Source organism: Hyperolius riggenbachi, chromosome 2, assembly GCF_040937935.1.
Source record: "Hyperolius riggenbachi isolate aHypRig1 chromosome 2, aHypRig1.pri, whole genome shotgun sequence".
Lineage (NCBI taxonomy): Eukaryota > Metazoa > Chordata > Amphibia > Anura > Hyperoliidae > Hyperolius > Hyperolius riggenbachi.
In genome coordinates, this window is record NC_090647.1 from 72,425,149 (window position 1) to 72,451,320 (window position 26,172).

The window sequence follows — 26,172 nt, forward strand, 5'->3', positions numbered from 1 at the left end:
ATCCGTGCGGATGGGGCTGGAGGAAGCCCCAGGTATGTATAAAACTTTTAATTTCTTTCAGCTCTGGTTTCCTTTAATGTTGCTTACTGCTTTCCAATCCTACCATTTTGTTTTTAAAGTGAATCTGAGATGGGCATGTAAGAAAAAAATATACATGCCTGGGGCTTCCTCCAGCCCCCTCCAGGCTAATCACTCCCTCCCCGTCCTTCTGAGCCTCCTGGATCTTTGGCAATCCGTCTTGCAAAGTCTTCCAGACAGGGCTAGTCGGCGCAGGCGCAGTCCGGCCACTGGAGATTAACGGGGTAGACGGCCAAACTGCGCCTGCACCGACTAGCCCCGTCTGGAAGACTTTGCGGCACGGATTGCCAAAGATTCGTTTGGCGCAGAAGAACGGTGAGGGAACGATTAGCCTGAAGAAAGCCCCAGGTATGTATATTTTTTCTTACCTGCCCATATCAGGTTCCCTTCAAAGGGAACCTAAAGTGAGAGGAATCCAGATGCTGCCACCTTCATTCCCTTATAAACAATGCCAGTTGCCTGGCTGTCATGCAGAGCTTTAGGCCCGGTACGCAGGAATATCTCAGGGCAGCAGCCGTGGCGCCTTGTTTAGCTCATGCCAAAGGCTTCTCTGCTACCAAGCAGAAAAGCATTTGGCAACCTTCAACAGCAGTTGCAGGTGTTCCGTCGTCCTGTAACAAGCGTGCAGCCAGCGGAGTCAGATCAGCTGTCATTTTCTGCAGTGCTTTGCAGAGTAGGTAGTCATGACGCCAACTGTCCCTCACAATGTAATCCCTACCTTTTCAGCACTTTTTGGGAACTCCTGTATTGCATATGACGGACTTGATATCACAGTTCAGAGTAACTACAATGCAATCTATATGCCTTCAATAGCTTCATTTTGGTAAGGGACCGTTTCCACTAGCGCAAAATCGGGCAGAATCTGCAGAGTTTCCCTGCAAGTAAACTGCACGGAGAAACTCTGCCGTAGGGGTTAATGCTGCCGCCGTCCGAATCGCTTGCCTTAGCGATCCAGCCGACAGTGCAGCATTTTTCCATACGGGCAGCAGTGAATCCCATAGCTGTGCATGGCACGGCTTCTGGAATTCGTCTGTGTCACCGCAGACCAGGAAGTACCGCCGCGCGTCTCACAGCTAGTGGAAACGGGCCCTAAGACTTAGTGTTGGAGCTGGTGTTTGTGGTTGGTTGGAGGTGGGGCTGTGCAGAGCGCAGGTTAGTAACATCTGGGCAGAAAGTAACCATTTGTAGATCACAAGCCTGCAACTGCTTGCCCAAACTGCACCTGTGGATTGTACCGTAGAGCCTCACTGATATGTTGCGCTGCAGACACAGCTGGCCATGCATTATATAGAACCGATTCGCACCGATATTACAGCGCATTTCCATTCAACTAGTTAATGGGGTGGATCTGTGTTGTACTTAAAATGCATGCAGCAATGCATTGTGACACTAGGGGCTTGATTCACACTAAACTGTGATAACTCATATCACGGCCATTTTCGCTTGCATATTCGTGCAATTGTGCATGCAAATTTGTGATCGCGTGCAAATGCGAAAATGCACGCGAAAACGGCCATGATATGCGTTATCACAGTTTAGTGAATCAAGCCCTAACTGTGTAAGAGCAGCTACATATTATACATATTATTTTATCAAATTATTTTCTTTTTGCTTCAAGACATTTTCACATATGAAATGTTTATCTGAATTTGTACGATTCAAGTTCACCGAGGCTTCCTAGAACAATAATCCTGTTTCCACATTCATCTTTATTTCTTTGTTCGTTTTGTTGTTGTTGTTGCAGGGATAATTTCACCATTGCTTCATTGGGTCACTAAGGGGCTGGCTGGTGGAGCTCATTAGGTTGATCAAAATAAATGTTTGTATAGTGAGCTTTAGATATTTTTGCCTAATGCAGGTGATAAAAATAAGGCTAAACCATTTAGGCAATGATAGAACTAAATGTAAACATCACAAACATAACTCAGAGGCTTTTTTAGCAGAGCAGATTGTCCAAATGATGGTGCTATTGTGAATGAAAAGTTACCTACAGATGTACTTGGCTAGTTGCTTTAAACCTCGCTTGCTAGCAAGCTGCTCCTGGGTGGGACAGATCAGATCACAGAAAATCATTCCAGCCCCTGGCCTGTGCCTGATGGCTCTATAAGAAAGGGGAGGGGGAAGAGGCAGGAGGGAGAGAAACACTGTGTGTGTTTATTTCTTTATCTCAGTAGCTAAGCATTGCTGGAGACTAGAGCTTGTATTTGGAAGTTTTGAATCAGGATAATGCAATGTATTGTCTAATTTAAAAGAAAAACAGCAAGCTTTCAGCTAGTAAGTATTCTTCAGACTCTATTCCTGTTGATTGACAATCTTAGAACATATGGTACAAACTGAAGAGGGTAGAGAAATATTTTTGAAAATATTAGTGTCATCCACTTACATTAATTACAAGGGATCTTGCAAGGATTGTGAGGTATTTATGGGAAATAGATAAGATCCTTGGTTTACTTAACGCCTACATAGACTCAGGCTGACATGGAGAGGTTTTTTACACACCCTATGCTGTTCACTGTATGCTGCTGGAGCCTGAAAACAGTTGAAGGACCACTATCGCAAAAATCGTAAAATTTAAAATACATGCATACACATACAAATAAGAAGTACATTTCTTACAGAGTAAAATGAGCCATAAATGACTTTTCTCCTATGTTGCTGGCATTTACAGCAGGTAGTAGAAATCTGACTTTACCGACAGGTTTTGGACTAGTCCATCTCTTCATAAGGGGATTCTCATCATGGCCTGTATTCTTTATAAAGACACTCCTTGAAAAATATTTATAAAAAGATGCTGGGCTGCCTCCCTGCTTGCTGCACACTTTTTTGGCAGTTGGACGGAGCAACTGCCTTTCGCTAAATGCTTTTTAAACTAAACAAAACCACGAGAATTCCCTATGAGGATATGGGCTAGTCCAAAACCTCTCAGATCTGTCAGATTTCTACTACCTGCTGTAGGTGACAGCAAAATAGGAGAAAAAGTATTTTATAGCTCATGTTACTCTGGAAGAATTGTACTTCTTATTTGTTTATTTATGTGTTTAAATGCATTTCAAATTTTACGATTTTGGTCCTTTAACTGTGTGTTACTGAGTGTGTGTGTGTTTGTGTGTGTGTGTGTGTGTGGGGGGGGGGAGGGGGGGGGGGCAGTGATTCCCAGTGGGGGCCAGTGGCCCAGCATGCCCCAGTGTAGCACCACCACTGTTTCTTCTTTTCTATGGTAGTGGTACCTGAGATGTAGGATCTACTTTATCCCATGTTAAATCAACATTTGTCTAATGTCATACTGCATTTCCAGACAGCAGTCATAGTTTGCACTGAGGTCCCCGTCCTCTGAAGATACTCAGCTTGAAACTTAGCAAAGCTAGCGGAGAAGAACAGTTGGTCAGGAGCAGCTTGTGTGCTGGTTTTGGCTTCTAGAAGTCAGGTATTGTAAAGTATAATAACATATCCAGAGATCTCAAATATTTCAAGACTTTGAAGTTGCAGAATCCGGCCAGGTCCTTACTGGAAGGAGACGGTTTGTGTTGCTAAAACTGGGATTTGCACTCTTGGCATCCCTGTGAACTCACTGAGAACATTTCTTTGTAAATGACAGATGATCTGTAAAACATGTACAAAGTGTCAGCACTGTTTATTGTCGCTTTTCCCGCTGTATATTTATTGCCTTAAAGGGCCTGCAGATGCCTACATGAACATAACCAGTCAAGAATCAAAGCAAACCTGTCATTTCGTGAATCAAGGCCGGGCTAGCAATACCATGCAGACACCTTGTGGTGGCTGCATGTAACTGCATTATTGCTCTGATCAATGTTGTGCGCCTGAGGCAGTGATGTCGTGTACATGCGACTTCGCCTCCCGGTCACTTTGGCGCAGGGTGAGACGAATGACGGCTCACCCTGCTGACAATTAAATTCCAGGCATTGTTAATTACTATTCCACCTACTTCTCCCACTGAGTAGTAGCAACTCGGAGGGAGAAGTAATTTGGGTTCCAGCAATCGCCCGGAATTACTGCTGCACGGGCCGCACACTATGGAATTAGTGCTATAGCGGTGCCCAATTCGGGTGCTAAGAGCCATGCACCAAGAATCCCTGACTCGGTGATGTTAGTATGCTGTATACATAGAGCTGCAGCTTCTGATATCACCAAAAGGCCATATTTTGCCCCGTTATTACACAACGCTCAAACCATATTTCTGAACAGTCAGAAAATACATAAACCAAGTGGAACTACATGGTAGCATAACGTGCAATGTAGATATTTATTGTAGGTAAAGGTAAGGCCATGCACCTTGGAAGTACCAACAGTAGAGCACCTTATAAGATAAATGGCATACAGCTGGAAACATCAGACTCGGAAAAGGACTTGGGAATACTGGTTGATAACAAGATAAGTAATCATATTCAATGCCAAGCAGCAGGAGCTAAAGCAAGTAAAATTCTGGGATGCATAAAACAGGAAATAAAATCACTACTCCTATACTACTCCCTCTGTACAAATCACTGGTGAGGCCACAACTAGGGTATGGGTTACAGTTTTGGGCACCACACTATAGGAAGAATATTGACATACTAAAACAGGAACAAAGTCAGGCGACTAAATTAATCAGAGGGATGGAAGGTCTCATTTACCAAGAAAGGCTGCACAAACTGGGCTTATTCAGCTTGGGGAAAAGATGGCTAAGGGGTGACCTGATTAAGGTCTCTTGCACACTACATGGGATCACGATTATTTATACGATTAGATTTTTGATTCTGATTAAACAACCTAGAAGCAGCATGTAGTACTATTTTAATCAGAATCAAGAATCAGATCGTATAAAAAAATCGGAATCGCTTGTAGTGTGCAAGTGGTCTAACATATATAAATACATCAGAAGGCAATATAAAAGCTTGGCAGATTAGCTTTTTGTCCCTAGGCTTGTGCAACGGACAAGGGGGTATGATCATGGCCCATACTCACGGGCTACAATTGTCGCTGCAACACGCGGCGCGCGCGTGTTGCGGCGACAGGTCGCCCGTGAGTATGCGCCGTTGCAAGGGCGCGCACCCCGAACCGTCGCCCGTCGCTGATGTCGCCAGGCGATTGGCGCGGTCAATCGCCTGGCGACAGTCGCCGCCGCAACTGTCGCTAGTCCGTGTGAGTACGCGGACTAGCGACAGCAACCTCCATTGAAGTTTACGGAGCTTCCGGCGGGGGGAGGAGGAACGTCGGCGACAGCTTCCGTCGCGCCGCTGGTCCCTCTTCCGCGTGTGTACGCGGAGGGACCTGGCGAGGAGCTGTCGCCCACACGCTCACGTGTGCTGGCGACAGGCCACAAATGCTGCCCGTGAGTATGGGCCATTATGGAGGAAAACAGTTTTGCCGTCTATTTAGGAAAGTGTTAAAATGTTGAATATTTTACCTCAGGAAGTAGTTCTGTATCTGCATTTAAAGAGCATTTGGATGCTTTCCTAGCATTGAAGGGCATCCATGATTGCAGGCTACTTACAAATGACTGGAGTAACTACTTATTTTTGGTGTTGCATGTCACAGTATTGTATACATTTTTGTAAGTAGTTTAAAACAAATTAAAGGCACGCTGAAAACAGCCAAAAATATTGCTTATACTATCTGCCTAAATCCAGGGTTGTCAGAAAGTACCGTATTTTTCGGACTATAAGACGCTCCTGACGGTAAGACGCACCTAGGTATAGAGGACAAAAACCAGGGGAAAAAATATATACTAAACCTAGTGCATCCATAGTGAAGGGGCATATTGTGGATTATGCTCCCTGTGTACCTCATACCCCCTTGTCTCCCTGTGTCCTCCTCTGGCCCCCTTACGTCCTCCTGTGCCCCCATGTGTCCACCTCTGTCTCTTTCTTGTGTCCTCCTCTATGCCCCTTTGTGTCCCCCTTTGTGTTCTCATCTATGCCCCTTTGTGTCCCTCTGTGTCCTCCTCTGCATGGGCACAGTACAGGGAGTCCCCGAAATTGCAGCGAGTTGGAGGTTGGTATTGGCAGGCGTTCACAAGTCAGGAACTCCCTGCATTTGGACTATAAGATGCAGTTACTTTTAAGTGAGTCTTATAGTCCAAAAAACACAGTAAATCATTCATCTGCCTTTCACCATGTTTAAAGGAACACTGAGCATCTTAAAAAAAACCCCACAATTTTCACTTACCTGTGGCTTCCTCCAGCCCACCGTAGGCCGCGAGGCCCACCGGCGTCCCCCTGGCTCCTCTCTTGGTCCCGTAGGCGGCTTTGTTAATCGGCGCAGTTCTCTAATTCTGAACCGTGCATGTGCAGGACTCTCACGCTAGCCGGCATGACGACACGTAGTGTAGGGGGAGCATTACAGAAGGCTCTGTCTCCAAAGGTTTTGAGGAGGACTCTGGTGATGACCAAGTTATTAGATCCTTTTCATCTAAGATTTTGGGGGGTGTGGTGCAGTTGCAACAAATCCTTCAGGTATCCAGGGCCCAGATTATGCAAGGATTAGAATGTCAGTAAGCCAATTTTAAACAGAATTCTCCATGTTATGGGCATTAAGTGGAGTGAGCAAAGGATCGGTGTTATGACAATGGCAGGGTTGGCTCGTTAACAGCCTTGCAGCGGCATTCTGTACTAATTTGCAGGTGGTGCAGGTCTTTGTTTGGAAGGCCTGTATAGAAAACATTGCAGTAGTCCAGCCATGATGAGATGAAGGTGTGAACTAGTGTTGGAAGATCTGCTAGAGGTATGAGGGGCTTAATTTTTGTGACATTGCCCAGGAGAAAAAAGGAATGGTTCACAATAGCTGAGATTTGATTCCTGAAGTGTAATTCCCCATCAATCAGTACCCTCAGGCTGCGCACAAAGCCTGAGTTGCTCAGGTCTGAGCTCCCTATCCTTAGTGGTGCTGGCTGAGACTGGAGCTGCTTGAGACATTATCTCCTAGGAGAAAACTTAGGAGAAAAAGTGACTTGAATAAGGGCCAAGGGTTCCAACCGGCTGCTCTGGGAAGCTGTCCTACTTTTGTTCCAGTGGTTTTTTTGCACCTGTTTTTGGTAAATGAGCCACACAGTGTGTTGAGTTATAAAATGACTATATTGCATTTTAAGAAAACAACATTGGCATCAAAAACCATCAACAAATGAAAAAAATAATAAGAATTAGGCCAAGCATGAAAAACAGGGATTTTAATGGGCATTTGGCTAGTTGTGAAAACTGAAGACATTTCCAGAGGCGAGGCCTGAAAGCCTAGCACTGTTCCTGGAAGTTTGGGCCCGTTGTCAGCGGTCCTTGGCAACTACTACAAACACAGGCGGTGACTGACACACAACTAATCACAGAGCGCGGGTCAGCGGAGGCTACGTGGAAATACTGCATCGTAATTTGTGTTCAGCCATAATTCACCTCATGTAGATGATTGTCAGATTCTGCTCACATGTCTGCACCAGTGTCTGCCCTGAGTGCTTGTTGTGCTGATTCTATCATACCGCCAATTGGTGGTTCTCCGGGGAAATAAACCGTCTGCAATTTCATCCCAGTCAGCTGTATTCAGGGGAAATATATTACCGTATTGTGGTCATTACAAGGCTGTGAACCGCAGGTGCTCGCTGTACTCAACTAGAGTGTATTACAACTTGCTATATTCAGAAAAACATTATTTCTTCAATGTTTACATATTTCTTTCTTTGTCCTTTCTTGATTCCTTCCTTCTCTCCATCTCAGCCTTCCCCTCCCTCTCCCTTCCTTCCTTCCTTCCCCCTCTCCTTTTCTTCCTTCTTTCTCTCCTTCCTTACCTCTTCCCTTCCTGCCTTCCTTCCTTCTCTCCTTTCTTCCCATTCTCCTTTCCATTCCTTCCCTCCTTCCTCCCCCCTCTCGCTTCCTTCCTTCCTTCTCTCCCTCCCCCTCTACCTCTTCCTTAGTTCTCCATCTCCTACTCTGTGCCTCTTCCTCTCTCCCCTCCTTTTGTCCTCCGTGTTTCCTCGTGTCATCATCTTCCTTCTTCCTCTCCTTTTCTTCATTGTTTTTTTCATGTATTTTCTTCCACCATTCCTCATCTCGCTCTTATTTCCTTCCTTCTCTAACTTCTTTCCTCCCTTCGTTTCATACTTTCCAGCTTCCGTCCTCCCTTTCTTCTATTCTTAATATCTCTATTCCTTATTTAATTCTTTCTCTTTCCTCGTGTTAGACTGGCCACTTCGGGCGCACCGCACTGCATGCTGTATGAAAACATCCCTAGACTTTCATTAGCAAAGTGGTGAGGTGCAGTAAACTGCTGCACCGTGCCAGTGTGAAAGACCACTCAAGAGGAATCCGTTACTTACAATGTATAAAGTATGATTGGTTTTGAAGTAGTCATGACAGTGGTTGGCACCAGGGGTGCTCGGATACCCCTTTTTAAAATCCGAATTGAGTCAGATCCGGATACCCAGATATCCGGATCCGAATCGGATATCCGAAGCCGAACTTTTTGGTATCCGAGTAAACTCGGATATCCGAACCCAATATCCGGCCAGATTCGGATATCCGGATAGAAAAACGAAAGTGACCTGAAAATGGCTTAAAATGCTTCCAAAAGTCTCTTCAAACTGCAAAAACCACTTTCGAAGGTCTCTCTCTCTCTCTCTCTCTCTCTCTCTCTCTCTCTCAGCCTGGATGCCTTCGAAAGTGATTTTTGCCATTGAAGGTGATTTTTGCTTCTGCTCGGATATCTGAACTAACTATCCGCCCAGATTTCGGATTTCAGATGGGAAATCCGAGTTTGCTCGGATAGTCTATTCGCATTTTAAAAAATATCTGTATTGCTATTCAAAGTTCGGATAGTGGGAAATGTTCGGATTATCTGGGTAGTTCGGATATCCGAAATCTTGCTGAGCACCACTGGTTGGCACTGCTGTCAATCACTGTTGATTCACTACCATTAATAGCCTGAGTAACCTCCTGTTACCCGCTCTATTTAACCACTTGAGGACCGCAGTGTGAAACCTCCTTACAGACCAGGCCATTTTTTGGTAATTAGGCCACTGCAGCTTTAAGGCCTCGCTGCAGGGCTGCACAACTCAGCACACAAGTGATCCCCCCCCCCCCCCTTTCTGCTCACCAACAGAGCTCTCTGTTGGTGGGCAAGGATCGCTCCCAGGGTGTTTGTTTTTTTTTTGGTTTTTTTGTAAATATTTTTCTTATTATTTTTTTAATAAATGTGTAATTTTTTTTTTTTTTTTTACAAATTTCCCTCCCTCCCCCCGCCAGCCAATCACTGTGATTGGCTGTCATAGGCTTCAGCCTATGACAGCGGATCACCCCTGAGCCTGCCAGAGGGACAGCTGTGTCACACGGCTGTCCCCAGTACATCGCTGCCGTAGATCGCAGCACTGTACAGCAGTAAAAGACTGCGTTTTTCGCCATTTAACAGTTTCCAAGTGGCGATCGTTGCTGTGAGACTGATGATGGAGCGGAGCTCCGTCAGCCAAGCGGAGAGGCAAATCACTCCCCCAGAACTTTACGCCGATCTGCGTTAGGCAGTCCTGGGGGAGCCAGTCTTAAAGAGGTTAATCAGTCAAGTGACAGGCAGCTTATTGAGCCAATCAAAGTGTGGGGATCACGTCCTTTAAAGTGACTGGACCCATCGGGGCTCAGGGTGGGTTGAGTGGAGCTCGTAAAGTTACTAGCGCTCGCTATGCGGCACTGTAGCAGAATAGCGTGCACTCATGTCACTGATGGTAATTGCGCGTCCTACAATGCCAGTAGCACACATATCATGCAGACTGATTAAATAGCGTGATTAACAGGAGGTGAATAAATCCCTATACTGTATATCCCTATAGTTCAGAGCAGAGTCTTGCCCTAGGAGCAGCTGTACTGGCCGGGCAGGCTTTTTTCACTGCTTCCACTTGACCACTTTTTCCGTCTTTGGATGTTTACAACATTTTTATACCTTCAGGAATGTTTGACCTACCAATTAGTCCATAATCTTTGGCTTTTCTTCTGCAGTACAATTGAAACTTATTGACATATCTTCCCACTGGCTTATGAGTCCTCTGAGGAAGTTGGCCTCTGGCCAAGAAATGCGTCAGGGCGTGTCCCGCTGAACTTTGTATTAAATCCATCTGGGTTGGCTGGACACCTTTCATCACCGTTTTACAATATTTTTTCAGGTCGAATAATGTTATCTTATTTTTTTCTTTCTTACTTTTCCCAACTAGCTTATTACAGCTTGAAAAATGCACATGCTATTAATTGTTATTTAATCATACCTGTAGTGGTATACTGTTTATTTATTATTTATATCATGGGTATACCACTTTTGGCTCCACTAGATGTGGCTGAAGAGAGTTCCCGATGCAGAGAAGTAAGCACATCTGGCTACCTATCCTAGGGCTCACCACCTATACTGTGCATAGTGGCTGCATAGTGGCAGTGCTGGATTTACCATAAGGCACTGTAGGCACGTATCTACAGGCGCCTGATGATGGGAAGGCAGCTCACTCCACTCCCCCAGTGCCTCCCTCCCTCCTTCCCTATGCAGATTCTGATGAGAGTTTAAATGAGAGGTTACTCACCCAGCTCTCGGCATTCCACTCCCTTCAATCAGGGGCACCTCTAGCTACTTAATATTGAGGGTACTTCTGACTACCTAATACTAAGGGGCACCTGTAGTTACCTATGATGGGCAAGGGAAATACGGGAGACGTGACAGCTGGGACAGCCAGCACACTTGTGGTGCAGTTTGGTGGGGTTTGTAGGTTCATGGAGGGAGAAGTCTAAGGAGCCAGGAGAGCTGTGCCTATAGGCTTCTGTGAGGTAAATCCAGGCCTGGGTTAAGGGCTCTGCCTTTGACATAGGAGACCAGGGTTCAAATCCCAGCTAGGGTCAGTACCTATTCAGTAAGAAGTCCTAGGGCAAGACTCCCTAACACTGCAGGGTGGCCCCTCGGGCGCAGGCTTAGTGGCTGCAGCTCTTGAGCGTTTTGAGTCCAACAGGAGAAAAGCGCTATACAAATGTTAGGCTTAGGAGGGCTACCTAATTCCGGGGCTCATCTGGCTGCCCACACTGGAGGAGGTGAACATCTGCTACCTGTGAGGACGGAGCACATCTGTTACCCATACTGGGCCCCACCAGTTAGCCATTGTGCCCTCCCCCCAACATCTGAAGCTGGAGCCACCACTGTTTACAGCTCAAGTTACCCTATTTGCTTATGACTGAGTTATGAACTTTAAGTATTATGCTCCAGTCTTTACGCTTAATGTCAGTGCACATTAATCAGTGAATTACGGTGGCCCCAATGTTTCCTTCCTCTCTGCTCTAAAAGATAAGCAACAGCATAATAACCTTTAAAGAAAAAGACATTTCTTTGTTACAGCTTACGGAACTCCGGCAATAAATCTGCAGTGTGTCTACCTCCTGCTTTCATGGAAGCAGAGAAAGGGTTAAAGCGGATCCGAGTTGAAAAACTAACTATAACAAGTAACTTGTCTATATATCTTATCTAAAGTTTAGATAGTTTACACAGCAAATCTAGCTGCAAACAGCTTCAACAGAATATGATTATTTCTTTGTGTGATACAATGACAGCAGCCATATTCTGTTTGTAAGCATTACACACAGGCAAGCTGATCTGCATCTCCAGCACTCAGCCTGTGAAAACCTAATTCCCCCTCCTCCCCTCTGCCTCTGAAATCTCTGGCTAGTACCACCTCCCCTCCTCCTGCACAGATTGAGCTCCAATAAGCCCTTGCTACTGTCTGAAAATGCCAAGGCACTCTGAAAAGCTGTGGGCGAGGCTTGTTTAGTTGATAAGGAATTAGAGTATTAAAACAAAAAAAAAAAAGGATTTGGCTTGAGGAATGCCCTATAAACTATAGGAAAGGAACACAATTATGCAATGAGTAAAAGTTTATCTCGGATCCACTTTAACATCCTGCGTTTACATATTAGCTGCCTCTGCCGAGGACTGACAAGTTGCTGTGCTGAAACAGCTGAGAAATCAAATTACACTTGTTATTACTTACAGATGAGGGGGGCTTAGACTACTAAATACAAACAGAGTGCATTTCTATCTGTTTTTCTTGTGTCACGTGCAAGAATTCAGGTCCACTTTAATATAACAACTGTTCTCTAGCTATACAGACATCTGTTGCTTCAAAAATATATATTTATTTACTTTCTTGGAAGGGAACATGGTGACATTTTTACTGCTGGCCGGTGATGTCACTGGAAGTAGCTACTGCTTGCTTTTTTGGCAGTTGGAAACAGCTGTAAACAGCAATATCCCACAATGCAACGAGGTTCACAGACAGGAAACTGCCAGGACTATGGTGGTCACAGTTTCTTGTGGGAGGGGTTTCACCACAATATCAGCCATACAGCGACCCCTGATGATCCGTTTGTGAAAAGAATAGATTTCTCATGTAAAAGGGGGTATTGGCTACTAATTGGGATGAAGTTCAATTCTCGGTCACGGTTTCTCTTTGAGCGTGAATTTGTCATGTTTGACTAGAATACCATTTTACTGTTGGTGAAACTAGGATGCAGGGCCCACCGATGCAGACTGAGCTAATTGATTTCAGAAGTATTATTTCTAGTGTAGTTGCCTAATCCGTGTTATATCACTCCACAAGATTAGTCAGATAGCTTTTTACAACACGTTTGATGAAAGCTAGCACTTAATAGAATATGTCTTCTGAAAACCTAACTAAACTGATTATTTGGAAATGCATCCTTGCAGTATCCCATAGTCATTTAAATAGACAAAGACAAATAACATTTATATTGCGCTTTTCTCCTGGCGGACTCAAAGCGCCAGAGCTGCAGCCACTAGGATGCGCTCTATAGGCAGTAACAGTGTTAGGGAGACTTGCCTAAGGTATCCTACTGAATAGGTGCTGGCTTCCTGAACAGGCAGAGCCGAGATTCAAACCCTGGTCTCCTGCGTCAGAGGCAGAGTCCTTAACCATTACACCTTCCAGCCATTGCCCAATAAGTAAATGAGAAAATCCCATAACATTGGTATGATTCATGAAAAGAAAACCCCTACATTTTTGCAATAAGCTGGTGACAAGCATGTGTACTGTAAGGTCTTTCCACATCAGCAATTTAAGCTGCCACAAGTGGGTCAGTGTTTAACACCAGGAAGTCCAGGTTGTTTATCTGTACTTCTTGGCTCAGAAGCCAAACCACACCCACTTTCACACATGCCACACTTCTGTCTAGTCTACCCATCATGCTTCTCCTACTTCCAGTGGGAGGGGTAAGAAGGCAAAAACCAACGGTTGGCTCGGTCAAGTGTAGTAAAGCATGTGTACTCACCTTTATCCTGTTTCAATCAGTGATTAACAGACCGAAAATGTGGAAAGTTACTTCAGGTTATAAAGGTTATAAACTTAAATAGGTAGAAAGGATGGATAGCATAGCATTGATAGCTGGATTGCAAAAAGCCCTCCCTGTCTTTACTCCTTCATGTTATTTCAGCTTCAGCCCCTATGCTGTTCTGAGATGTAATTCCGCATCCCTGAGTGCTTCCACAGATGGGAACATATGCACGGCGCATGCACAAGCTCAGACACAGGTGTGCGCCACATGAAGGCGCTCATCTTGGGATGTACTCCGGGATGTGTGGCTGCCCGAGGAGTGCTGAAGTGGTATTCGAACTAGCAGGTCAAGTATCTTCAACAGGGGATGGTGCTAGAACAAATGGATGGAGCAAGTCCCGGGAAGGCCCTATGGTATCTAGACTTCAAAAGGGAGATTGACCCAGACAATCCAGACCAGGAACCGAAGGAAAAAAAGAAAAACTGGTGCCATTGGTGCAATATGTCAAAGCATTTGATAATGATCTGCATAAGGGGATTTACTCACACTTTTCAAGTTGCAAGCAGATTGCAAATTTGCAACCACCATGCCGGCATAGGGTGGAAGTCCTGCCACCACTTCGAGTTTAAAAAGGTCCTCACAGGTCGCACGCCTGGTTATGAGCTAAGTCCTCGAGAGGAGATCAAGCTGATAAAGACAACAAATTCCAATGGAATTGTAAATAATGATTGGAGTAGGGTGGAGGCACCCAACAATATAAAACAAAAACAGCTTAAAGTGGAGAGGCAGTGGTGAGATTGACCTCCTGAAGAAAAACAAGGGTATGGCAACGCGTTTCTTTGAGGCGCTCGTATCATTCTCTACTCTACCATCGGGTACTTGCTCTTGGATATCATTGACCCGAGGAAGTGGGTAAAGCACACAAAACACTTTTTCATATCCTTGTTTTTTTTGTATAAATAAATTGTCTAGTTTAAATCAAGTCACCATTGGCTTCTTTCTTCAGGAGAAGTAACTCTCACCACTGCCTCTCCATTTTAAGTTGTTTTTAATTGTTTTACAGTTTTATATTGTCAGGCGCCTCCTCCCTCTCCCCACTATGGTATCCAGAGCCGCCCTCACCTCTACATTGGCAATATCTAACTTGTTTTTTTTTTTTGCCTCGCTTCAGGTTCAGTCTAATTTTGCTTCATTACGACCTGCAAAATCCTTCTACATATTTAAAACAGGACTCTGGTCATTAAAACTAGAAACCATCAGCAGACAGTATACAGTAAAGTATACGCCTGGTAGAATTTTTAATCCAGCAGCTAAGGAGTTACAGACAGGAAGTGACTCTCATAGCTTGGTTTCTAATATGTAGTATTATCTGTTTATATTGTTTTAAAATGAGCAAATCCACAAATCACTTTTTAATCACTGAAGGATCTGTGAGGAGTGAAAAAACGCAAAGAAATACATTAGCTGATAACCTCCTATAGGGTGAGGCTTCACTCCTGCGCATTAGAGTGACCAGAAATGTGAGCTGGCAGCATGAGTCACTTGCTGCAGACTTCCAGATAAAATAGATAGGGAACGTAGGGGAAAGTTTCTTTGATTCTGGACTACAAACTCTACCACATTTACTTACATTTTTAGACATACTATCTGCTTAAGAATTGTTGGTTTGGCCTGGAGATAAGCTTTAACATGAGCAATGAGATCTGGAAACCATTACATTTTCTTAATATCATCACATTTTTTCTTACCATATCACATATACATTATTTAGGAATCCATGTACATGTTCACATACACACACACACACACACACACACACACACACTTACATTTTATTACATTGAGGGACCTTTTCACACTATGGCTTTGCGGTAAAGTTGCGTTAAAGCGGATCTGAACTCAAAACGTCCTTTCTGCTCTAAAATATAAGCAACAGCATAATAACCTTTAAAGAAAAACATTTCTTTGTTATATCTGATAACCAATTCTGCAATAAATCTGCACTGCTTCTACTTCCTGCTTTCCTGGAAGCAGAAATATTGTTAACAGCCTGTGCTTTCAAATGAGCTTATCTGCCATCTCTGCCACAGGGAAGAGATCAAATTACAACTTCTGATTAGACTTAATGAGGGAAATTAAAGGCTAAACTCTCTAAATACATGTAGGGTGCATTTTTCTCTCTTTTCCTTCTGTCATGTGCAAGAGTTCAGGTCCACTTTAAAGAGGAACTCCACCTAAACAAACATACTGGCACTAAGTTACATTAGTTATGTTAATTAGAATAGATAGGTAATATAATCTCTTACCCACCCTGTTTTAAAAGAACAGGCAAATGTTTGATTTTATGAGGGCAGCCATCTTTTTGGTTGAAAGAAGGTGACAGGGAGCATGAGACACAGTTCCAACTGTTCTGTGTGCTGATCACCCCTGCCAGTTGCTAGGCAATGTAATTAACAACATAGGAAATCCCATCATGCTTTGCACAGCACCAGGGGAAAAAGCCCGGGCAGTTTTCTTTGATGGGTGGAGCTTAGCTAAAATGCAGCTAAAAATTATGCTTTGGTAAGAAAAACAAAGTTCTGATGCTGTGAAACTGTTAAAGAAACACCAAGCCTTTTCAGTTCTGCTGGGCAGATTTTTAGTCTGGAGGTTCACTTTAAACAATTTTCTAAGTCTATGGAAACTTTATTACTTAGTGCGATGTGACACGGAGCGATGGAAGTTCTCACATCGCCGCATTCCCAATGCAAAGATAACAGTGTATTACCGCATGATCCATGTCTGCTGCACGGATTTTGCAGTATTGCAAGTCTATGGCGACACAGTAAGTGTAAACAGCGAGTGCGGTGTGACTTGGTGTGCATGTGGAGATCGACAGGCATCCCAGTGATATAGTTCTTGTCCAGCAGGATGTACATCACTAAGCGGGGGTTGTGCCTATACACATTACCCTGTTGGTATTGTCTGCTGAAGGGTAATGGAAAAGGGACTTTGTCGCAGTGCGATTCTCCTGTGGTGGGCTGGTGGCCTCTCCCGCCACGGGAGAATCGCATCACTCAAATGCCCCTCATGCCCCCAGGGCTATAATTACGCTCTCACTTTGCTGAAAAGATGTACAGATGACAGGAAGATGTTAAACTGCAGGAACCTAACACAGATCAATACAGCAGTGTCCTTTGGGTTCCATATGCTTGTTTTAGCTGACATTCTTGCTCTGGGCTGGGCTGCATGTGTAGTGGAGTGTAGAGGAAAGACAGTTATCTTAACCCTATAATCAGACATATGTGCAGTCCGCACCAACCCACCATGACACCTACACAGACACGCAGACGAACAGCAGAGACCTTCTTCAAATAAACCTCTCCGTTTACTACGTGGACGAGCCCAAAAACCGGGTAGGTCGTTTAGAATTGCAAGTGCTGCATTGCAGTGTGAAAAAGATTAAAGTGGACCTGAACATCGTCTCTGCTCTGAAAGATAAGCAACAGCATAGTAACCTTTAAAGAAAAAAACATTTCTTTTTTACAGCTGATACAAATCCTGCAGTAAATCTGCAGTTTGTTTACTTCCTTCTTTCATGGAAGTCGACATAGGGTTAACATGCTGTATTTACAAATTAGCTGCTCTGCAGAGGCAGCCAGCTGACACAACGGAGAAATCAAATTACAGTTGTGATTAGTCACAGATGAGGGGGAATTAGACAGGCTAAACTCTCTAAATACTTACAGGGTGGATTTCTCTCTGTTTTCTTTCTGTTCTGTGCAAGAGTTCAGGTCCATTTTAAACAGGCGTGAGTGCAGCAGAAAGCCACACTTACGCCGCACAGATCCATTGAGACGGTAATTATTATTATTTAGTATTTATATAGCGCCGACATATTACGCAGCGCTGTACAGTGTATATATATATATATCTTGTCACTAACTGTCCCTCAAAGGAGCTCACAATCTAATCCCTACCATTGCCATATATCTATATTATGTAGTGTAAGTACTGTAGTCTAAGTACTGTAGTCTAGGGCCAATTTTTAGGGGGACCCAATTAACTTATCCATATGTTTTTGGAATGTGGGAGGAAACCGGAGTGCCCGCAGGAAACCCACGCAGACAGAGAGAGAACATACAAACTCTTTGCAGATAGTGCCCTGGATGGGATGCGAACCAGGGACCCAGCGCTGCAAGGCGAGAGAGCTAACCACTGCGCCACCGTGCTGCCCGCAATGAATGCCGTAATGCTGCCGTAATGCAATGAATCCATTTATGGGGTTTTCTGTGTATGTTCACCGAAGTATTGGAAGTTAATTTTCTTACTTTTCTTTTTTTTAGAAAATGAAGAGCTTGGCTCAAAGGCGCCAGTCTGCACCATCTCTCGTATTAAGTAAAGCATTGAACAAGTCAAGAACCACAAGCAAGTAAGTGGTCTACTCTATTTTATACATAGCAAAAAATGACATTTGTGGGAAAAAAAAGCGAAGGCACCGCTCCTTTAAGAGCCCTTTATTGCGGTTATGGGTAGATACAGCGGGGGGTGACCTTGCCGCTTCTTCAGAGGAAGTTAAACTGCCTCTGAAGAAGCCACAAAGTTGCGAAGATCATCCTTCACCCGTAATAAAGGGCTCTTTTTTTCTCCACAAATGCTGTTTGACCAACAGGGATGCTCACCGAAAGAAATCCAAATGAGTTGTATTTGAATTTCATTCAGGTAATTACTGTAAGGCACCTGAGCGGGTGTGCGAGAGGGGTTAAAGTTACCTAGCAGGCATCTTTTTAACCCGTCCCAAGGCACGTCCCACTCTGCGTTCCAAGCCGCGTCACGTGACTACTACGCTTCCTCCTTCATCCCGGAAGGAGGAAGTGTTTGTAACCACGTGACTGTGGCTTGGAACGCAGAGTGGGATGCGCCATGGGAATGGTTAAAGAAGATGCCTGCTGGGTAAATTTAACCCCCTCTCGCGCACTCGTTCAGGTGCTTTAATTACCTGGATGAAATCTAAATGAAACTCATTTGGCTTTCATCTGGTGAGCATCCCTGTTGACCAATTGAGGGGTACGTATCCTGTGATTCCAGCGGGTGACAGTGTCCTCTCCCAGCTGCATTTTGGTGCCGGTAACATGAACTACCTTTCCACCTATCATAAAATGACGGTTAGACATATGGAGGCTGCCATTTCTGGCTCAGTTTTAAAAAATGCTAAGGCCCGGTTTCCACTAGGAGCCACGGCCGTTTCCAATTCGGCTGTGACTCTTGTTTGGTTGCAAAGACGCATCCCGACTCACTAAGCTGGGCCATGTATGGCTGCAGGGATTCTGCTGTGTGCTGCATAAATCTGCCACATGCCGTCCAGATTCGCACAACACAGCAGTGCGATCTGGATAGTAAAACCATTGAAAAGATAGGCGAGGTTTTGTAGGTTCATGGAGGGTGAAGTCTAAGATGCTAGGACATCTGTGCCTATAGGCTCCTGTGATGTAAATCCGGGGCCTGCCTGTAAGAATCGAGGTTGATCCTTGGGGGGGACACTGCATTTATGGAGAGCTATACAGACATATCACGTGGCGTAACATTTACTGTTTCTATGGAGATTGGAGTAGGGGCGACAAAGCTGGGCAGAGCGGTTTAGCTGCAAGTGGGTGGGGTAGGAAGGGGAAAAACGTGATTGCTTGTTGGTGTTGTTTAGAAATCCACTCACACACTGGCTATTACAGCCATGAGTGCATTGAGATGATCCCGCCATTACAGTGTACTGTAGACGTTTTGGCAGAGCGGCAGACAGACTGTTACCATTGAGCAATTCTTGCCTCGATAAAGGGACTCGGTGTGGCCCTGGAAAGTTGGCTTGTTGGTTATCGTCTTGAAATGACATTCTCTTTGATAACCCTTTGAGGTCAGGGATTGCCGCGAGGTGGTAGACGTATTCGTATGCTTCTGAGACGGGCGAGGTGTGCGAGAGGGGGGATGGAGCAGGTGGTACTCAGTGCATGGGTGACGGCAAGCTTTCCTTTCTGCCCACATGGTTATTTGTATTTTCTGCGCTCGTGCATACCATTTTATAAGTTCCGTGCTTGTCATTACGTTTTTATTGAAAAAAAAATATTTAAAAGGTAATGCACTACTGAGCCCCATTCCATTGCATGGTGCGGTGTGTGTCAGTTCATACTGTGCCAGTGGCAGCGTAACTGTACAGTATGGAAACACTGTCTATTCCAGGTTTCTCAGGCGGGATCTCCTACACCCGCTGTACTTAGGAGCAGTAGCTGCCATTTTATGGCAATGCATTCGCTGTCTGAAAAAAATTGTGCAATTGGGTTTGTGCATTGGGGACACAGTGGAGTCCGTTCTGTATGTCCATTAGTCTATTGTTCACTCTGTGAAGTGGCCTGGCAGTGGGCCTAGTGAGAAGTGTCTCTCAGCGTGACTGGATGGGTTCAGCGCTAAAAATGATAGCAATGCAGATGCTTAACGTTTCTTCACATCACATGTCCACAATGCAAAAGTGTGTCTAAGCTCGAGTTTTACCACTACTGGTCAAAAAGACTGGCCAATAAAGAGCCAGTAGTGTTTTGTTAGTGGTGGAGGAAAGTGTCTTGGGGAAGTGAAGAATTCCTCGAGTGTCGGAACTCCAGGGGGAGTTAAAGTTGTAGAGGTATGTCCCTCTCTGTGTCTGCCTATATGTGATATTAGCATACTGCCAACAGGTTACTGACAATTGACCAACTTCTCAGTTTTGAGTGTTGATTGTGTGGAAAAAAAGGTTGTTCACCTTAGCATTTACTTTAGCTAACAAAGAAATACACCTACAGCAAACATGATGTGAGAGTTCCTCAAATACCATTCAGAGCTCTAAATTTCCCCACGGCAGACAATGACATGTCTGACTATTGTGTTAGTGAGGAGGAAGTGTGAGAGATGCCATATTCTTTTTGTGACTCCAGAACAGGAAGTCATTTGTGTGTTTAATAATATTGTTCCCTGTAGTGATGGGAATTCCGGCTCCTCTTGGAGAATCGGCTCTTCTGAATCGGCTCCCGTTAAAGAGCCGGCTCTTACGGCTCTCAATCGGCTCTTCATTAAATATCACTAGACGCCACTCAGAATCGGAGTAAAAGCCCCGCCCCCGTCTCCATGACAACTCTAGACTGCTTCTCTGGCTATGGCAATCCCTCCTGCTACTGCTCTGCTCCGCCCCATACACTCCTACAAGCTGCACGAGGAGGACTACATCTCCCAGCATGCCTCCGCGCCCTTTATTACACAGCAAAGCAGAGCTGTGGGGGGCGGCTGAGGCATCGGCTCTTTCAAAACTGAGAGCCGGCTCTTGTCGTTCGCAGCAAAGAGCCGGCTCTTAGGATTGCGAGTGGCAGAGTCATTTATTATCCAGCTGAATAGGCAGGATAGTAAACGACAGCCACATAGAATTAATTTTAGCAACAGAATGCATCACTAGCTTGCAGGCTACCAATGGGTCTGTCAACCATGGCCCTGTAATGTCGCCCGAAGGATCAGGTCCCGATTCCCACCGGGCAACGTTGATTTTACATGTGTACGGTCCTAAGCAATGTGCAAGTGACCTTCCTTAACCTATTTTGGTTCCTGGACGTAGTTTCTACCATGCGCGCTGCCGCGCACTCCCGCAGCCGATCGCGCGCGTGCACGCGCGCTCCCAGCCCGCGGTTCGTTAGCCAGGCAATCAGTGAATCGGGCTATGGTGCCCGATCACTGATTCCTCTCCCCCGCTGAAAAAGCGACAGCTTCTCTCGGAAGCTGCGCCTTTTCTGGCTGTTGCCTCCCCTATGCGTCTCTCTAAGCGTATGTTGCGCTTAGAGTGACGTCATGTAAACAAACTCATGGCCGCCATCTTGTGGCCAAAAAGTAATACTACAACTAAAAGTAAAAAAAATAAAAATGAACACACATTTACATTATAAACTTATTGTTTACATCCCACCCTCCCAAAACTACCCAAATAAAATGTTTAATATAAAAAAAAAAAAACATTACAAAAAAAACAAAAAAAAAAACCATGTAAATATTTACCTAAGGGTCTAAACTTTTTAAATATCAATATAAAGATGATATATTTCTATATTTTTTTTATTTTAAACTTGTAAATAGTGATAGATGCAAAACGGAAAAATGCACCTTTATTTCCAAATAAAATATTGGCGGCATACATTGTGATAGGGACATAATTTTAACGGTGTAATAACCGGGACATATGGGCAAATACAATACATGAGTTTTAATTATGGAGGCATGTATTATTTTAAAACTATAATGGCTGAAAACTGAGAAATAATGATTTTTTCCGTTTTTTTCTTATTCTTCCTGTTAAAATGCATTTACAGTAAAGTGGCTCTTAGCAAAATGTACCCCCCCAAAGAAAGCCTAATTGGTGGCGGAAAAAACAAGATATAGATCAGTTCATTGTGATAAGTAGTGATAAAGTTATAGGCTAATGAATGGGAGGTGAACTTTTCTCAAGTGAAAACGACGGAACGCGAATGGGTTAAACCAATATACACCTCAGACCAGGAAAACCCTGCCCACATCCTGGTACCCGACAGTGATGACACTTTGCACGCTACCCAAGAAGAACATTCTAGTCACTGACCATTTCTATCTGTGTCTTAACCTGGTTAAATTGTAGTCAGAGAGTATTTTTAATAACCCATTTGCACTGTTAGGGGAAGAATCTGTAATGATGACGTTAAACACTTCGGACAGCTCTGGTGGGGTTGGCCCCCAAATATGAAAATATTAGTCTAGCGCAGCAAAATTCTCAGTTTTTTAAACCAAACCACAGCAATCGGTTTAAATCCTTTAACTGACCATTTCTGAAGTGCTTGAAGAAAGTGGACGCTCACCACGTGTGTGAGATATCTGCCAAGATAATCACTGCAAATGCTGATTCTGAAACAAAGGCTCACAGAAGAATGGTCATACATAGTTGCGCAGCGAGATGTAAACTCCTGTGGAATTTTGTCCATGTAGCAGCTCTGTTAGTCCGAGCGAAGGACAAGAAGATCCTGGATTAGAATCTTGTCACAGTGTATCAAACTGGCAATGCCAAATAATAGGCAACTACTGTTGTCAAAAGAACATCAGCAGCTTGTCATTACTCTCAGTTATGGCAATATGTGTTTCGGGGCTGCATTGCTTACAGGGGCATAACTATAGGGGTGGTTTTTCCATGAAGCAAAGTGAGTCACGTGCTTCAGGGTGGCAAAAATTAGCGGGCAGCAAGAGGCGACTCCCCTGTCCAAATGTCCCCCTCCTCGAACCCCCCGTCTCCCCCTCCTTAGATGCAGGGCACCGCTTCACTCACCTGTTGTCAGCGTTCCAGTGATGGGATCTCCATCTACCCGTCCACCTTCCTGTATCCATGGCTACAGCAGTGCCTCATGTGACCCGTTACGTGCTGCCAGGTCACATGAGGCGCTGCTGTGGTCAGATAGGTGCTGTGGTCAGATAGGAAGCAGTACTTCCCGTGTGACTGGTAATCCCATCGCTAATCTGCTGAGAGTGGGTGAGTGATGCAACGCCGGTGCAGCACATACCCGGCATCCTGGGGATCAGAGCCGGGATACTGCAATCCAGCAGGGAGGAGATGCTGTCTTGGAGGAAGCAGAGAGAAGTAAGCATAGGGCCAGTGCCTGCAATGCACAGCCCGAAGTTGGGGCATCCTCACAATGCATTGCTTCAGGCGCCAAAAAGTCTGGAACCGGCCCAGCATAACTACCAAACATGGTTGCCCTCCCCAGCAAATGTTTGATACCCCCCACCGCCCTTATCTTCACAGATTTTTCCCACTCCCCCCTTGGGGAGCCCCACAGCGTGGTGGCCCATTCTCATATGATAAGTGTTGCCTTAAAGCACATGTGTCGAACTCCAGGCCTGGAGGGCCAGATCCATGCCAGTGTTTAGGATGGACTGAGAAAGAAAGGAATGTGTTCTACCTGATGGACCACACCTATCCTGATTCAGACCCATCAATTCATTTGAGCTGTATCAAAAATGTGTGAGGATCTCGGCCCTCGTAGGACCGGTTTGACATACCTGCCTTAAAGCAAACCTGAAGTGAGGTAACCCACTTTAGTTTACATACTTAGTAATGAAGAGAAGGCTCTATGCTATCCAGAGCTTTCCCTGTACATAGGTAAGGTCCTGAGCTCACTAACGCAGTTGTACGCAGTTGTGTCCGCTTTTCAGCATCTGTAACATTGATGTGTTACTGAAAAGCGGACACAATTGCACACAACTGCGTTAGTGGGCTCAGGCCCTTAGTATCTAACCTGAAGTGAGTTTCCTCTATTCTTACCGCCATTTCTCCAGTGAAGTTCTGTACTGTATGGATGTGCTTGCAGACACCCGAGCAGGGCTGGAGGGGTATTCCACCCAGCAGATCGTGAGGGAGGCACGGAATACATTTTTGGTTTCAGAGCATGGAGGCATGACATCGTTTAGATCGATTACTAAAAAAGAATTGCATAGGATCTCGCTGGTAGTTCATCGCCCAATAAAGTTAATTGCTTAATCAGTTGATGGAAAATCGACTGCACTTTCTGTAAATCCAATAAACTTAATTTCACTTCTCAAATATCACTGTGTGTGTCTCCTATATGATATATTCAAGTGACATTTTTTATCGTAACAACCAACGATTTGTACAGGAAAATCATGACGATTAACAAGGTTGCCCAAACCTTCGCATCCCACTGTAGCTAAATCACTAATTTGGTGTTGGTTAAATAAGATGTATCATTTTCTAAAACTAAATTTGTTATTCTTGGTTAAGTACATCAAGCCTGAGTACCCACTGGAACCATCAGAAGTACCCTCTGGGGTACGCGTACCACATGTTGAGAACCTAGGCTTTAAAGAGACACTGAAGCGAAAAAAAAATATGATATAGTGAATTGGTTGTGTACTATGAATAATTACTAGAAGATTAGCAGCAAAGAAAATATTCTCATACTTTTATTTTCAGGTATATAGTGTTTTTTCTAACATTGCATCATTCTATAATATGTGCAGATTACACAACACTCAGCATTCAAAATGAGTCTTTCAGAGCAGTCTGTGAAGTAATGACTTCTCCACTGGCAGAGGAAAAGTAAATAGTCCAGGAACAGTTGAGATAATAAAAGTCAGATAACAGCCCTCTCCACGACAAACTTAGTCGGAGAGCTTAATGGCTTGTTTGCATAGAGATAACAACTGTTCCTGTACTGGAAACAATTACACTGATGTATCTGATCTTAATGTTTTATTTCTTAGCTGTGCTACACATACAAATCATAATATCATCATTTTTTTTTTCGCATAGGACTGAAAAGGTTTGGGGTTGATTAGCCTCAGGAGAAGTGCTGTAACCAGATAGATCTCAGCATTGTTCCTGTAACATTTCCATCTCTGGCATTTTGTGTTTTTCCTCAGGAATTTGCTGAAAATGTGAATCATTTCTCCCTGACGATGTAGCGGATCTGTGCGAGGGGTTGTGTTATACGGACTGGTTGTTACATAACAAGCTGCTTTGCTGCGTTTGTCACAGTGTGTGTTTATTATTGGGCATTAGATTACATCTGCCAAGTAACAAGGGCTCTCTATGCCTGGTCAGGCTAAACAATGCAACAATGTCAGTAATTCGCATCGCTGCAGAATCGCTGCTAAACGCAAGCAACGCTCCTGCTGATCTGACAGAATGAGAAACCTCATGAAATGTTACTGTTTCGGTTAAAGGACAACTCCGGTTAGCGGAATGGAAAATCAGAGACTTAATTTAAAGAGAAATTCCACTCTTGGTAAAGTTTTACAGTTAGAATAAAAATCTGGAGTGAATTTTGTTTAAAAAAATCAGATACTCACCTGTGAAGAGGAAAAGGCTCTGGATCCTATAGAGCAGGGGTGTCAAACTCAAAAACAAAGTGGGCTGAAATTGCACACAGGGACCAAGTCGCGGGCCAACCTCAATGTCTAATGGCCGCCTCCCTCACTTATAAAGTTCCCTGGTGTCTAATGACCCCCTTCCTTCCCTATACAGTTCCCTGGTGTCTAATGCCCCCAACCCCTAATACAGTTCCCTGGGGTCTAGTGGTCCTCTTCCCTCCCCTATACAGTTCCCTGGTGTTTAGCAGTCCTTCATCTACTGTACAGTTCCCTGGTGTTAAGTGGCCCTCCCTCCCCTATACAATTCTCTGGTGTCTATCCCCCCCCCCCCCCGCCTCCTGCCTTACACAGTTTCCTAGTGTCGACTGGTCCCCTTTCCATCCATATACAGTTCACGGGTGTCTAATGGTCCCCCCCCCCACCCCTATACAGTTCCCTGGTTTCTGGTAGTCCCCCCTTGCACCCCTAAATAGTTCCCTGATGTCTAGCAGGTGTCCCCCATATGGTTTTCCTGGGAAACTCCTTGTAGACCAATGTTTATGGCTCTGCAGACCAGTCACCAAATTCGGCCTGCTGGCCAGAGTTTGATATATATGCTATAGAGCCTTCGCTGTTCCGCCTCGGTACCCTCATTCCATCCCTGTAAATCCCGTTACACATATGTAACAAACTGGTGGAATACACCTTTGCTGACCTCGGAAAGGTTTCGGATGCCCTCGAGTCTTCCTCTCTGGTCACTTCTTTTTCGCGGGATCCGTTGCAGTAAGCAGGCTGCACTTCTGAGCAGTCCGCGATAATCCTGGGTAGGTGGATGCGTTCCTCCATATAGACTATGGGGGTACTGCATCTGCCTTGGGCTACAGCTGGACCGCGGCGGATTACACTGTCAGCTCCCGCTGCCCGCACGTGGTACAGGAAATAGTGGGAT

At 44.7% G+C, this 26,172-nt stretch overlaps 1 protein-coding gene across 1 annotated transcript in view; it reads left to right on the forward strand.

Moving 5' to 3' along the window:
• Positions 1–26,172, forward strand: part of ARHGAP20 (Rho GTPase activating protein 20) — a 182,627-nt gene that overhangs the window by 27,511 nt on the left and 128,944 nt on the right. Inside the window, exon 2 of the mRNA XM_068266910.1 lies at positions 17,684–17,769. Coding sequence (XP_068123011.1) covers positions 17,684–17,769 — 86 coding nt within the window. The remainder of the gene's footprint in view (positions 1–17,683; positions 17,770–26,172) is intronic.